This window comes from Gadus morhua, chromosome 9 (assembly GCF_902167405.1).
Source record: "Gadus morhua chromosome 9, gadMor3.0, whole genome shotgun sequence".
NCBI classification, from domain to species: Eukaryota; Metazoa; Chordata; class Actinopteri; order Gadiformes; family Gadidae; genus Gadus; species Gadus morhua.
Window position 1 is genome coordinate 16,970,181 of NC_044056.1, and position 15,622 is coordinate 16,985,802.

A 15,622-nucleotide genomic window follows, 5' to 3' on the forward strand; every position below is an offset into this window, starting at 1 on the left:
CTAGTAGTATGGCCAGCAAAGAACTGACGTTAGCGCCCCCTTCTTCTTCGATCTCGTAATACGGGTACGTTAGCCAGCTAGGCCTACAGAATGTTAACTTACATTTATGTGTCGGATCTCGGCCCAAACTTTGCATCAAACTTGATGCAACACGATCATTACAGGGAGGCTCCATGATCTCATGCTCATTATCTTCTGGGTTAGTATAGGTAGGGTATTAGGTATAAGTGAGATGTTTGATATAGTTGTTTAAAGATCCCATGCCACACCCATTTCATTCCTTTTTTTATAATCGTTGATATCCTTTGATCGAGTTTGTAACCTTGTTTGTGTTGGAAATGCCTAGGATAGCTTATTTCAAGCTATTCTAGAATGACCGAAAAGCCTGGTAGAGAAGACGGCTGGTTTTCTCATGAATATCTATCTATTAATGAGCTTTGCTCTGATTGGACGTCTGTTTTCATGAATATTCAATATTTAAATTTCGCTTTGCTCTGATCGGACGACAAAGCAGCTGTCCATCTGCTTACCGAGGCACAGCAAGCCTAAAACGATGTCAGGAATTTTGCCCTACGTGTTTGATCCAGAGTCGGAAGATGAGACTGAAGGAGAAGACCAAGAACAACCACAAACACGTACAATGACGGACGTTTCAGAATGGTAATGTGAGCTAACTTAACTGACATTTAGGGCTTAGTTGTGGCTATACGCCAATAAACGGAGCGTCGGCCTATTCCCACCTCTATTATTTCCGAAATAGTTTATGCACTTCCAAATCGTTTATGAACCCAATGCATTTTGTAATATTCCAAAATCACAGGGTATTATCCACATTTAGGCTACGTCTAATATAGTAGGCCTACAATAGGCCCATGTACTCAACTTTCCCGGAATCAGGCTGTTCTAACACTTTTGGTATGTCCTTTCTAATCATCACGTCGTCACGACGTGATGAGAAAATACATACCACAAGTGGTCGACGACATCCGTGGATCACGACATGCTGTGATAAGCCAATTTGTGCTTGTTATTAAACCACTAGGCCTACTCACCTGCATATAGCCCTATCAATCAAATAGCTTGTTAGTGATTGCTTTATTGATACATTCTAACAGAGCAACCAGGTTATGCAAATAGGCCTAGGCTTAGGATAATCATAATTCTTTTTTATGTTGGCATTGAAAGATCTGTTGTAGGCCGATTTAGTCATTTGCAGACCTACAGCATCTTCATAGTCATACAATCAGACTGATTATTTTTTTATAATAGGTAGGCCTATAGCCTAATTTGTGTTTCATTATTGATGGCTGCCAAACACATTGCCTACCTTTTTGCTTCAAGTGTACCTGTGGGAATTGCTCTACAATGCAGAAAGAGGAGGAGAATGTATGCTGCAGGGAGACATCAGTAAGACGGTGCACCGATGGGTGATATGGATTTCATTTTGGTTATACACTGTCAGTAAAATCAGATTATATTAATCAAACATATCTGATTGCACAGGTTGTAAGAATAATGGAAGATGAGGATCCACCATTATTATGCATGACCCTCCACCCAGGACTAGATCCTGTTTGTCTCAATAGATATTCCCAGCAAAATGCCCAGAACATTTATCAACGTGATTATGGGAACTTGCAAGTTAGAGGCAATGAGTAAGTGAGATGAAAAAATGTCTATACTACGGCACATCAGCATATTCAAACATGTCTACCAATCTCATACACTATTTTGTATAGTGAAAGTCAAAGTGATGGAGCTGTACCTACACATAATAACAATACAAATAATGATCATTTTTTATTCTATTTACACGTGACAAAACAAAACTCACACACTATGTACAGTTCAGCCTTGGCCATATATACATAAACAACAATGTCCTCTGCTTTTTGACAGCCGTTGCAGGTACTTGGCCTACAGGTCGTTTGTCAGCTGGTGCTGGGGATATCTTGGCAGGAAGATACGTGTTGTCATCCCCTCTTGTGTGGTCCAACACGTACGCGGGGAGTTCCCTGATGCGGAAGGCCAATATGTTGGATTTAAACCTCCTCCACTCTAAACCGAGATACATGGGCCGCAATAGCGTCTTTTAAGGGTGGACGTTCGTGTTGGGACGATAGGGAACTGGGCACAGGAATCTGCTGACATTCCTCCAAGTAGGGCAGGGGGTTAGGGACTACCTCTTCAAAGAGGAGATGCATCAGGCTGAGGGTATAGCCTAAAAGAAATACAATGTAGGTAAACTCTACATGTAACAATGTACAAAGTGTTTTATACATCAATAAATATTTTCTTACAACTTACAGTATGTTCGTTGTGTTTTTACTGCTTTCACCGTAGCCGCTCCTTTTTTTGCTTTTGGGAAACTGAGTTTGTACCTCAGTCTTCCTGAGTTTGTCTTGGCTTGGCAACGGCCAGCATTCTCATTAAAATGCATGGCTGCCAGGTACAGTCTGAAGGAGAAAATAGGGTGTGGTAATAAAACTGTCATAGGAGAACACTGGTTGCAGTATCAAACAACAACTACATAGTCACCACAGCAAAGATATCTACACATATCTTTAGGTCTGTATTATTCTAGTGTAAGAAAAATATATGTTGCTGGTCAGCAAATGTGAACATACCTGCACAACATCCCAATGAAAGGGAAAACCACATTTTTTGGTGTGAAACGCAAAATAACACTGTGGAAGGCTTCCAGTGTTGAGGTCTGGTACTTTGAGCTCAGCTTTTCCACGTCAGTCAGGACCCTCTTGCTGGTAAGGATTTTTTCCACTTTATAGAGGGCTTTGGTGCCTAAAGAAAGATATATATATATATATATATTATTTTTAGAGAAACACAAGCAAGATAGTCAATCAACATTACATTCAATGGAGGTTTACACACCTGGCTGAAACCACTTTTTAGGATCTCTTGTTCGGCGAACAGGGTGGAGGCATTTGGGGAAAGCTGGGTTGTCGTGGCTGTGTATGTTCTGAATGTGGTTTATCAATGAGGTCCATTTAGCCACCTTTTCAGCCCCGGTGGATGATGATGTTGCTGCCCAGTAGACGTGGTTGCTGATGCCACGCCGCCACCTCTTCACAATGTCACAGTCCTTCTCTTTCGACACCTTGTCCAATTTCTTAGACAGACCTAATGAACAAACAAAAACAAAATCAATCTGTCAAAATCAATCTGATGAAGAAGAAGTTATATAACTCCATACGTGGGCATGTTGGAACAGTGGTTAGCATACCCAACGGACCTCTGGGCGAAAAGGATTCAATAACCACGCTGCAAGCCCATGTGACATTGGATAAACATTATGTGACATTGGATTTACATTATCTTGCATAATTATATCTTGAATCCAAAGACAAGTATTACCCTTTGCAAGGTGCCGGACGTCATAGAAGTGCTTCACATTGCGATCCCGAAGAAACTTTTGTATCTGGGGATGGCGGTCAGTGACAATGTAGTCCACTGCCACACCCTTCGACTCCAGAAGTTCAAGGCTTCTTTTCAGACCCTCCTTCTCCATATTGTGACTACCTCCAACCTCATTGCTCTTGTCATGGAACAAAAAGAGACAAGTATTATGTGATGAAACCACACAATGACATAGTTCTAATAATAATGCACGCCAATAATGACACAAGATAGATTCATTTGTAAACTAGAAATCCATTTAGCGAGACAATATGGTTGGTCAACAAAATTCATTTTCAAACGTTCAGCGTCTGATAAAAGAGTAGGGTTTGTTTGTGTGTGTGTGAGAGAGGGTGAGAGGGGAAGTCAAAGAGAGAGATACAAAGAGCTAGTGAGTGTTTCAGTAAGTGAGAGAGCATTGCTGAAAAAATAGTCTGTTTGTGTGTCTGTGTGACAAAGAGAGCAATGAGTGCTATGTGTTGTGTGGCATGAATAACAGTTCAATTGACATATGTGGAACTACTCACCTGGACAAGTTGTGTGTCAATAATGTTGTTGTTCTCCAGGTTAATCAAGGAATAGCTGCCATACTTTGCGCAATGACCTACAAATATTAAAATGATGTCATGAGCACACTGCTTTTGAACATGTTTATGAGCGTGCTATTTTGTGTGGAACTTCATAGTAGTAATACTGAATGTATTGAAATTAATTGAGGAAGTTTACCTGGTGAGTCTGCCCTCATATCTCCGCCAATTTTAACCTTTCTCTGGCTCAGAAACTGCAATTCTTCTTCCTGAAACTGATGCCATTTGTGGATCACTGCTGGCTCCAAATAAGTCCGTGCATGCCTTCTGAATGTGGTATATCCAATTGATTTCAGGTGCATGGCTTTGAATACCTACAGATCAATGCATACGTTCTCAGTAAAATTCACAGCAACATATGAGGTTTGGATAACAATAGATCAAAGACATTAACACCAGGCATGATTAATTCTTTCATTCATTCATCTTTGAACAACAAGGGCTGAGACAATGTACTGTTAACAACAATATTTTAGTACAAATTTAGAGAAATATGATGGTGTGGTGAGTGCTCTCTAAGGTATGATTCAATACCTTTTGCAACTGGAAAAATGAAGTGCCCGTGAAATATATGGCAGCAGACAGTTGGAGGTTGATGATGGGGCAGCTCCCAATGACAGGCTGACTTTTCCACTCTCTGTAAAACCCGCAGTGAGGACATTTCTGGTAAACGGCCAAGAATGTACCACGTCTGCATGGTGTTACTTCAGATGGCCGTTTGCAAATGGGACACTTTTCAAAAAGCTCAAGTAGGCATCTCGCGCTAACGATGTACTTGGAATCGGTGTAGCCAGGTGTAGTGGCGGTGCTGTGGAAGATAAATAATGGAAGAGAAAATGGTGCCGTTAGTTTGATATGTGAAGTCATATGTTGTCATCCCTTTGTATGGAAATAATAAGCCAATGCACTCACAATATCTGTGAGGATTCTGACACATCTGTCATGGATTGAGCAGGATCATATGTGGAGTCATGTGGTTCAGCGATCACTGTGGAGTCTTCCCAGTTATCTTCCTCCCCTTCAGCTAGCCGAGGTCTTTTAGCTGGCGTTGGCTTGATTGGCGTAGAGGTCGAGGGTCCCCAAGGTGCATCATCTGTAGTTGTACTCACACTTACAGAGCAGGATATAGTTTGTGTGCCTAAGGAATATTAATGAATATTACTGTTTTGTTACACCATTTACGAAAGAATAACAACAGAAGCCATCCAGTAAGCTATAGATTACCTCTGGTGTGCAGAGTTATACAATGAGTAGAGTAATATTGTGTATATACTATGGCTGGCAAGTTGTGCTGATAACTATAGTACACAGACTGTAGCAAACATTTGAAGTTTTAATAAGTTCAAAAAATCTACTAGAAGGTGGATGAACTATTTTGATTTATGCAAACCCTATAGTATAAAAATATGACATGTGGATGAACTGAGTTTACTTGGTTTAGCCACCATTATCAACACTGCATGATCAGAACAGAAGTTACTTGGCACATGAGCAGTTGAAAAATGAATAAAATCACAAACCTCTGCTTCTCACATGATTGCTGAAAGTACCAACAGAAAGCTGTGTGCCCCTGAATGACAGACTAGGTGGGTCTGTTTGGCAAGATGTATGGTTGTTGGATGTTCTGGATGTCCCTGGGGTGCTCTAAATGACATGATACACACAAGAGACAATTAGTCACTAAGTAATACATAAAGCTAAATCATGTCCTGAAGCCAAATGAATAAAGTCCTGGAAAATTGTACATCGATGTTAACTTACACTGTAATAAAATAACTAACTTATCTGAGCAGTAGACTAGCCTACAAGTTATCCTCATCTACAGGCAAATTATCCGCTGCCAGATTAGTTTGGTATACATAACTACAAGACGGTTGTGCTGAGATGAAGAAAAATATGCAGAAATGATACACATAAATACTAATTTTGATACCGTGTCTGGGCAGAAAATCCCTAATGGCTATAACTCGCTGATAGTAGTAGAGAGTGCAAGCACATCCATCTCTGTACAGGTGCAGGGTAAAGAGTCCGTCAGATACTAAGAAAAAGTATAACCGCACACTGTCGCTTCTGCTTCCTGTGATTGTATTAGATACACAACCTTTCGACCGTATAGCTGCTAGTCGAAACGTTGTGTGAACCATATCATTATAACTAGGCGGCTACCATGGAATGAAGTTAGCGCTAGCTGCACGTGCTACTTTGACTGTTCATGCAAGCGTTGTCCAAGAGGGGCCTGCCCGTAATTCCGACACCTCATTGTTCCGACGTCTCAATGGTCCGAAATATTTCCCATTAGATCGACATGACACTATGCCGACGGTTCAATGTTCCGAAAACAGAACCCATTGGTCCGAAGGTCAGTTTGTCCGACTTTTCAAAAAGGAGGCGCATTAGGCCGTCGGACCAATGGGTTCTGTTTTCGGAACATTGAACCGTTGGCATAGTGGCATGTCGATCTAATGGGAAATATTTCGGGCCATTGAGACGTCGGAACAATGAGGCGTCGGAATTACGGCATAGCACCGTCCAAGATGGGCCTATAGATCATGTAGTTACAAATAGCTTTTTAAATAGGATTTCATTGTGTAGATAAAATTACTTACGGCTGTTGGAGAAGTGGGCAATCTCCGTGATGGCACAACTCCAGGTTTCAAAACCAACTTTGATGCAAACCCACTGATGTACTCCCCGAAGTTGACAAAGTCATCGTCTCTGAAATGCGCCGAACACAGCACCAATCTGGTTCCATAGTTTTCCGGAATTTCTCAAAAAATAAATTGCAACCATGTCTCCCTTAATTCCTCTGTCTTTGGCAGGAGATGCAATGTGGAAGTTTTGCCTTGGCATAACACACAGGTTCGATGTCGTTCTGCCATTTCAATCAAAATTCTGTTACTAGCCTGTTACTACGCAGCGAACTACATAGCACTAGCTCAATCGCGACTCTCTGTGGGCGGTTACGAACCAACCAAGTGGGCAGGGCCATGAATAACATTTGACAACGCTACGTCACAGTGTCACCTTATCCAGATCGGCTCATTTCTTCTGCCTTTTTCCTTTCATTGCCTATTGCATTCAGCAGACAAACTGCATAGATTTCAAACTTACCACAGCTCACAAAAATATTCAGACCTATGTTACTGAACAAACAATAGGAAAAATGGGATTTTAATGGCATGGGCTCTTTAATGTCCCCTGCCAAACTGTCATTTATATATTGAAGGATGGAGAGGCTTAATTAGTTCTCGGAATGTGTTTGAAACCCTGTTGAACACGCCAAGCATCGCCATGTCCAGTCTCAGCGTCTCTTGTACAATTTGCTGAAGGACTTTGGGTGGTAAGAATGGCCTGTCCTCTGTTGTGCCAGATTGGAGCGTGTGGCTGAGATGGGGAGATGGAGAGGGGGAGCTTGGTGTGCCAGCTAGTCCTGCAGGGCTAGAGAGAGCGAGAGAGTCGAAAAAGAGTGAAGGAGAGCGAGAGAAAGGGAGAGAAACAGGGATTATAATCAACCTTCAATTCAATCACACAAGCCCAGATCAACACTACCCACACCATTAAACAAAAGTCTGAGAAAGAGCAAGAGAGAATATACGTAAATAGAAAAGTATTGACATGGTATGTAATACCTTTCACTGCTTAGTGATTGGAAGGTGTGACTGAGATGGGGAGATGGAGAGGGTGAGAAGGAGCCAGCTAGTTCTGCAGGGCTAGAGACAGAGAGACAAGTGTATTGGCTACGATCTTCGTGAGCACCAAAAATAAGTAAATAGCAACATGGACACAGTATATGAACCTTTCAAGCATAAAGGTCTCCAACAGCAGTCCAACCACCACCTCCTGATAGAGAGCATGTCCCCCTGAAAAGTAAAGTTATGCTTTAAATGACTTCATAGCCTAATACAAATCCATGTTACAGTACTGTTTAGCAGTGTACTATGGCAGTGTAAATTATTGTGAAGATGTAGCCATCTCCTCCCGTAAGTGCAGTACCTGAAGACAAAGTAATGTGTATGACCTATGATGCATGTTAATTGTAGCCTCCAGTAAGGATGACTAAATTATTAAAAGCCTTATATTTCATGCTACACATCTGATTGAGATTTGAAAGAACTCACCTCACTGAAATCATATTGCTTTTGAGGGTAGAATACATTGCGTACTGAAATTAACATACAAATGAGTTAGTTGTTTTGCAAACTAGTAGGGCTGTAACGATACACAAACTCACGATTCGGTTTGTATCACGATTTTTGACCCACGGTTCGTTACATCCCACGATTTTTTGAAATTTAAAAAGCATTTTATTTAAACACTTATCTACCAATTAACTTAATGTAACATTTAATAACAAATAATTTGGAACACTGAACAGATTTGAACAGAAAGAAGACTATTAAAGTATAGCTAAATGAATAAAGAAATAACGTGTGGGAGGATGCTTTTTTCAACTGTTTGGTTGGTTTAGTCAAATATCCTTATTAGCACTTCTTATTAGGCTATGTAGCTTAAATAATGACATAATCAGGCGGTATAGAATGCAACATGTTTAATAGCCTAACTTTCAATAGATGGAGAAAAACCTGAATGTCATGAACGTCGCAATAACGAGGCGTTACGAGTAGCATGTGTGTGCGCCAGAATGGCAATGTGCGTATGCGTGTGTGAGTGACGTCAGCGAGTGAGTGGACGAGCGAGGAGAGCGAGCGGTAGCGCGTGTGTCTAGTGAAGAAGCGAACGAGTCCGGTAGAATAAAGTACCCATCCTGTCAATAATCGGTGGCCGCTTCATTCCGACCTATAAGCAGAAAAACTGCCAGTCAAATCACACAAAACACTAGAGACAGGATCACACAGGCCCCCTCTGGATAAATGTCGTTCATATCGCATATGAGCACTTCGACGGCTGTGGAGAAATGCGATCCTCCATAGCCACGGAGGATTGCAGTCGCATACTTACGGCATCGATAGGAGGTGGTGCTGTCAGCAGACTATTATTTAGACAAATTATTAGCAAATTTCAATCGGACAATTTGACCGCAGAGTTAGAAACGGCGTATCGCGCTTCTGCCTTCTCACACCGCGAGACAGGTTTGTGGCTTTGAGTATCGCGATCTTCGGTTTGATACGCGTATCGTTACAGCCCTACAAACTAGTCATCATTTCTGAAAATAATGCATAAACACCCCACAGCTGTTGCTCTGATACTGGTGAGGTGCGTCCTGTGGTGGTAAAAGGGGAATGTGATTTGTCAATGATTCTTATTAGTATATAATGCCTATAAACTATAAAGTGATATCCACCCTAATTTTGTAGCTACATACAAAAAGTGCACAATGCACTTTCAACAAGCATTTAGCAGCAACCAGAGCCCATTAGCGTCACATAGGAACACTTCATTAAATCATAATAAACAATCTAGAGGCCTGCCTGTCTACCAGTGAATGCTACTCTACGAGATGCAATGAATCGTGCGCCAGCCACACGTTTTACCTCGTCAGCCAAGTAAAGTCCCTTCCATGGTCCATTGGAGAAAGCATGTGCCAGGGTACTGAAAAGGTTTGGAAGACGTGTAAGTTGCAATTCATATGCATCATCATCAACACGCATTCAGTACACACTACGCTTCGATTTCACCCAAGGGTGAATTAAAAGTACATGTTTTCCTAAACGTTGGTCATCAACGAAATAAAGACGTAATAAAGTAGTAACTAAGGGCACATCTGTCATCTGTTTTTCAGAGTGCTAACGATCTTTATTCATTCGTTACGCCGCGACCGAACTGACAGAATTCTCTGATATGCCATGCATGTAAACATACTAGTTAGTTTAGTCGTACTAGTACGTTTACATGCAGTTTAATCCGATGCGTGTGTCACCACAACGAAGCAGAGTGGCCGCGATTTCATGCCTTTTACCATGCCAGCTGACACCTTAACATCCAACTTAACAATGTACTTTAGTAATGTTAACCTCACAGTAAAATAATCGGCAAAGCCTTCGCTGCAAACTATACCCTCTACCTACAAACCGTCTTAAACGTTGCTGATTTCTGAATAGTATGCAACGTTTATGGACGATAGCATAGCATTCGCTGCTACCGAACCATGCTTGTCACGAGTATTTATATCGGATTCGAATTCGGATACAACGATTCCACAGCTAAATCAGTGATTTAAATGAGAATACTTCACAGCCAATGTTGTCAAATAAACAATATCATACTTACTGACATAATCTCTCAACATAACCCTTTCGTTTTTCTGGAAAGTTACTACGAGGTAAAACCGCCAAAAAAGGAAGGGTAGCATACCCAGCATGCCTTGCGAAACTCACTCACCTCTTCTTGATTGATCGATGAAACGCTACAGGAACGCCTGATGGGCGTTTTTGTGTCATGACGGGAACGCCCGATGGGCGTTTTTGTGTCATGACGGGAACGCCCAAGCCTGCAGCTGGACCCTTCTCAACGCTTCCGAACACCACTGAAATGACACCGAAACGCCACTGAATGTTTGGAGATTACATATTTCCCCTCTGTGCACTGCATATCAGATGCCGGCAAAATGGTTTCCTTCAGGATAAAATAGATTTTAGTAACTACTATTTTGGCCATGCACATCCGTATAAAACCAGCTCTGTGATCTGGTTCTGCGTTTGGCTCAGTTGTCCTGATGCAACACACACATAAAAATAACTAATGGTGGAAGTGGGTGTATATCTCCTACCATGGCAACGACTGTCCTGCTGATGTAGACAGGGTCCCATCGCTGAAGCATGTCGTTTGGGGGGTCTGACCTCGCTGGCTTAAAGCGGTCAAGGATCTCAAAGCAGATGTCCATCACATTGTCTTCAAACTGAGAATGTCACAAAGGGACAGCAAATGTTGGGAGTGTCATACAATTTAGAAATGACTGATTTTGATACTGTATCATAATAGTCACAATATAGGAATTATCCAACTGTGTGTGTGTGTGTGTGTGTGTGTGTGTGTGTGTGTGTGTGTGTGTGTGTGTGTGTGTGTGTGTGTGTGTGTGTGTGTGTGTGTGTGTGTGTGTGTGTGTGTGTGTGTGGGGGGTTTCTGTGTTACCTGTCCGAAATTCCATTGCAACCCACTCATCCAATCCGCACTCCCAGTGAAAATGCGACCATTCTCGTTCATAATGTATTCCTTGAACAGACTCTCATCAGGGAAGTACACGGCATCTTCGCACACACACACACACACACACACACACACACACACACACACACACACACACACACACACACACACACACACACACACACACACACACACACACACAAAGTTGATATGAACCCCCATTAAATACGTGCTTCTGGGTAATGGGGATGTGCTGCAGAAGTGAAATGACGTGTGAAAGGTCAAGTACAGGGTTAGATAGATGTATATGGATGTTCCGTTTGTTTGTGCACGTGTGCTGTGCGGAGGTTGTTGAAGTTGTGCAACCCTTTTGAAAAACAGTTGGTCCAATAAATATTTCAAAATGTTAAAGGAATAGAGCAGCAAGAAGTGAGACTCTTCAATTCACGTAGCTCTATTATATGTGACCATCTCTGCATTGAGGCCTTGAGTTGCTTACCCTGCTTTAAGACCAGGGCCAGCTCATGGCCGGACTGCAGCGGGTCGGAGAGGTGCACCGTCAGGGAGAAGGCTTGTCCCCGCCGAACAATCAAACGCTTCCTATCAATCTCCTCAGTTCGGTGTGCCCGGTTGTTTTCCTGGCTTCTCAGATCAACACCAGCAATTAAACCTTAAAATGAAAATCAGAGACAGGATGTTAGGAAGTTAAACGCAGCTACGTGTTGTTTGGCATCAGTGGGATGACTGTCCTGATGAATTCTTTATGTGGAGGCCCAGTGCCTCAGATCTGCTGTAGTAGGTCTATTAGTTTATGAAATGTGGATTGGTCATATCACACTATAGTGCAGAGTTAGACGCAGCACATTTCTCATTCCTACTGTAATCGCAAAAGACATCTTGATATCCTTATAAGGTGTAGAAACACCAGAGACAGACAGTAAGAGGAAGGAAGTGGAAAAGGGAGAGAGGAAAGAGATTTGCAGATGCAAAAAGATATTTGAGAGGGAGAGAAAGAGAGAAGAAGAAAAGGAGAGAGAGAGAGAGAGAGAGAGAGAGAGAGAGAGAGAGAGAGAGAGAGAGAGAGAGAGAGAGAGAGAGAGAGAGAGAGAGAGAGAGAAAGAGAGAAGAAGAAAAAGGAGAGAGAGAGAGAGAGAGAGAGAGAGAGAGAGAGAGAGAGAGAGAGAGAGAGAGAGAGAATAATTGATTCAAAGGACAGGCGAGGAAAACGTGGGATGAAAACCAATGTTAGAATGCTACTCACGGTTTGTGTGGGCCATTATCTTTGCTTAATTCTTCCCAAGAGTTGCTCTTAAACTGGTCCAAGTTTACAGCGCTGGGCTTTAACCTACTTCTCATCAAGAATTTATACAGAACTGAACTGCTCTGAGCCCACCTCCAGAAACACACACAACTTGACCTCTTGACCTCGGACATAACTTTCTTAACACACCCACTAGCATCCCTATTTTCACATCCTCCCTCAGATTTTTTGGTTATCTACATCATACAAACCGGAAGCGATGAGGGAGGGGAAGAAAACGAGTTTGAATATTGCAACATTCTTAGGTTTCAGCATTATTGCTCATATTGTTATTTGCTTCCCCATACCGTCACTGTATGATGTGGTTGGTTGTTCAAAGAACACCCATTTTGTGGAACTCAAAAAGGTTCTCCTATGGCCTCATCCCAAATAACCTTAATTGTTTTTTCATATAACCATATAATTAATGGTTCTATACAGCACAAACTTTAATAAAAGGTTATTTGTTGGACTAAAAAAGGTTGTCCAATGGTATAATTGAAAAAGAATCATACTTTTGGTATTTTCTACAGATTCACTCTAGAGAAGTGTTATCCAGATTCCAGACAGATTTGGGAAAACATTGGCGTTTAAAGGTTGTATAGGTGATTTGCTTTTTTGGCCATTTTTGCAAAATTACTTGAAATCCTTATCATAACCCGCTTACAGCCACTGAGTTAGAAGTACTGACATGAAAATTAAACAAGTCAATCATCTGTGGAACGGGCAGGGCTCGAAAAACTCCAGCCAATCATTTCCATTGCCACCGAGTTGCATTGGACAGTAAGTACGTCAATCAAACGGTCGTACTGCACTCCCCCTCCCCCGCGCCCCGCGCGCGACCCCTTCGTGCAGTACTCGTGACCCAGAGCTCGTGACCCAGAGCAAGCTCCTGTTTGTTGTTATCCTGCGGTAGCTACTGGAACTAGTTAATCCACATTTGGACCTAGCAGTAGAAGACAATTTCCATGGCAGACAAGACGCCACCATCCCCACCACCACCACCACCACCACCAGCAAAGAGAAGGAAAACTCTTTTTCAGAGAGTAATTGATAATAAAAACGCTGAAAGAGAAAAACTGAAATCAAGAATAATCCTAGGCGCTGCTTTCGAACGTTGGCGGCAACTGAAGGACGAGAAGGGTCTAAAAACCGATGCTTGTGTGGCGGTTGACCTAGTTTCAAAGTTTATACCGTTTATACTCGGTAATACCGGTGTGGAGACGAGTGTATTACTCGGTGTGAAAATGTCCACACCGCGGCAACCCTAGTGAAAACCAGGACTTCCAATACAATTATATGAAACAAACATACATTTTCTAAAAATAGTAATGATTTATGTGACCGTTTAATGTTTATAACATCTGGTCCAACCATTGCAGCGAGAACGTATTCTCAGCAGGGGGTGCAGGGAAAAAAAAAAATTCAGCCTGCACTAGACTCGCAACTCGTTACATTGATAAAAAAAGATGTATAGCAGCGCAGCTCAATTACACCAGTGCATGCGCGGACAGTTGAAAATCGATCGTTCACATCCAGCTGCTCACAGAACAAGTTTAGCGCACCCCCGCTACCCTCACACTTTTTCATATAACCTTTTTTCAGCACTAGGTCATATGAGCATTAAATAAATGCTGCGTCTCAAAATGCCTTGGACAGCAGCGAGGATGACTCGCTTTGCCACGGGCCGAAACAGTTCGGAGCGACCACAGCCAGAGCGAACACAGCGGGGCAGAGGAGTGTCAGGAATAGTCTTTGGTGTACACATCAGTACGGCCTATTTGCACTACTGTTTAGTGGCAATGCAGTGTTTTATTCGATGCCTTTTTATTTTCGTATATTATTTCAATGAATACAATTTATTTATTCATAAAAAACGGATCTGGTCTTCAAATCTTTTTTCCAAATATAGGTCGTCTTACAATGGGGTTTGTGTTTATATTCGGACCAATACGGTACAGCGGGCGCTCACATGACGTTAAGCATTTCCTGGTGCATAATGTGACGCTTCAGAACCTAAAATCCCGTTTCTCCCCGTTGACACGACAACACATAACCGGCGTTTTCAGAAATCTCCACTTTGGCCGGAGTTTTTAGAAATGATCGTTTTCTGTGATAAGACAGGGCCTCGGACAGGGGGTGTTGCAGCACCCCCAGCACTCCTACTTCCCGCGGTACTGGGTGCAACTTACAGCTGAATGTAGTGCCATGTTGTTAAACGAAAACCTACGCTAGCCTGGCTCGCTCTCGCGCATCTCTGTTCGCGCTCGTGCATGATTGCGCGTCCAGGTACTTGGAATGGGTGGAGTCAGAGTCAGCGTTGAAGGAGAGGGGGTAGGACCATTTGAGTTGTGTATTTTCAAAATCTGCTGGCGTTTCGCAAATCACCTACCCAACCTTTAAATTTGAATGCGAGTTATAGAACCCCCTATGGATGTTACAAATTTGGATGCGCTAGGGGGCAGTGTCACATTTAAGAATGAACCAGTCAGTGGATAAGATACATCGATGCATGAGTACATCATGGACTATGGATGCATGGATGCATGAAACCAAGAACCATAGTTATGATAGAACATTTATATTGGGAAATAAGCAGCAATATAAAACGCCATATCCGTTTACGTTCCCGAGAAAACTTTATAATTGCACGTTGTCGTCGATTCATTGTGGATGCCTTTTTGCCTTTGCTGTTAAGGTGTTCAAATTGCCCCGCTTGGGCCAGCACTGGACATTTTACCTGCGAAATTAAGCAGCGGAAATATAACCACTTGCATAACATCCTGCTTCCTAATACATTAATGTATTCACAGTTCAAATCGAATTTGAGTTTCAAAATTACATTTAGCGGTGTCAGTGCTACAAGTCAGGATGGCCGAGCGGTCTAAGGCGCTGCGTTCAGGTCGCAGTCTCCTCTGGAGGCGTGGGTTCGAATCCCACTTCTGACATTACATTTTCCATTTAATTTAGTTGGCATATTGAACATTCTTGTAAAAAATATTGTGTCAGATCTACCCGGTTTCGCTTGACTTCGCCTTTACGGAGATAATCCTAAACCGGATAGATCGAAACCATAACGGTTTCGCCCGTTTCGGCTTCGTGTGGACTAAGGCAACACTGTCAGGCACTGAATCTGGTTGTATGTCGTGTGTCATGCAACCTGAGTGCAACCCATATTCCCCCCGCCTCCCCCGCATACACACTCAATGTTAAT

The 15,622-nt window shown here is 42.4% G+C and overlaps 1 protein-coding gene and 1 non-coding gene across 9 annotated transcripts; one reads left to right on the top strand and one right to left on the bottom strand.

Annotated features, from left to right (window-relative positions):
* Nucleotides 1–1,785: 1,785 nt before the first annotated feature.
* LOC115551293 (uncharacterized) lies at nt 1,786–12,918 on the bottom strand. 8 transcript variants are annotated; one of them, XM_030366969.1, is made up of 20 exons: nt 12,370–12,918; nt 11,608–11,778; nt 11,094–11,209; nt 10,732–10,860; nt 10,344–10,488; nt 9,497–9,554; nt 8,123–8,166; nt 7,801–7,864; nt 7,634–7,714; nt 6,611–7,442; nt 5,525–5,648; nt 4,917–5,142; nt 4,539–4,812; nt 4,144–4,318; nt 3,945–4,021; nt 3,376–3,556; nt 2,893–3,141; nt 2,628–2,799; nt 2,308–2,456; nt 1,786–2,221 (listed from the first exon to the last, which is right to left on the bottom strand). In XM_030366969.1, exons 12-20 carry the CDS (start codon nt 4,946–4,948, stop codon nt 2,043–2,045), a joined length of 1,488 nt encoding a protein of 495 aa, XP_030222829.1. In that variant the 5' UTR covers nt 4,949–5,142; nt 5,525–5,648; nt 6,611–7,442; nt 7,634–7,714; nt 7,801–7,864; nt 8,123–8,166; nt 9,497–9,554; nt 10,344–10,488; nt 10,732–10,860; nt 11,094–11,209; nt 11,608–11,778; nt 12,370–12,918; the 3' UTR covers nt 1,786–2,042. The 8 variants fall into 8 exon arrangements, with proteins under 8 accessions (XP_030222829.1, XP_030222827.1, XP_030222828.1 ...); XM_030366967.1 differs by having other exon boundaries at nt 10,344–10,577; XM_030366968.1 differs by having other exon boundaries at nt 10,233–10,577.
* Nucleotides 12,919–15,273: 2,355 nt separating this feature from the next.
* trnal-cag (transfer RNA leucine (anticodon CAG)) lies at nt 15,274–15,356 on the top strand. Its single transcript has one exon. It is a non-coding gene; the product is annotated as a tRNA-Leu (tRNA).
* Nucleotides 15,357–15,622: the final 266 nt, after the last annotated feature.

What these genes read in the sequence shown, in the direction of transcription:
- LOC115551293 (XM_030366974.1), bottom strand. Translation starts at nt 4,948, where the DNA reads ATGACAGATGTGTCAGAATCCTCACAGATATT. An exon ending in TATGAGGGCAGACTCACCAG is followed by an intron (nt 4,022 to 4,143) that starts GTAAACTTCCTC and finishes TAATATTTGTAG; the next exon opens with GTCATTGCGCAAAGTATGGC. An exon ending in CGTCCGGCACCTTGCAAAGG is followed by an intron (nt 3,142 to 3,375) that starts GTAATACTTGTC and finishes TTTGTTCATTAG; the next exon opens with GTCTGTCTAAGAAATTGGAC.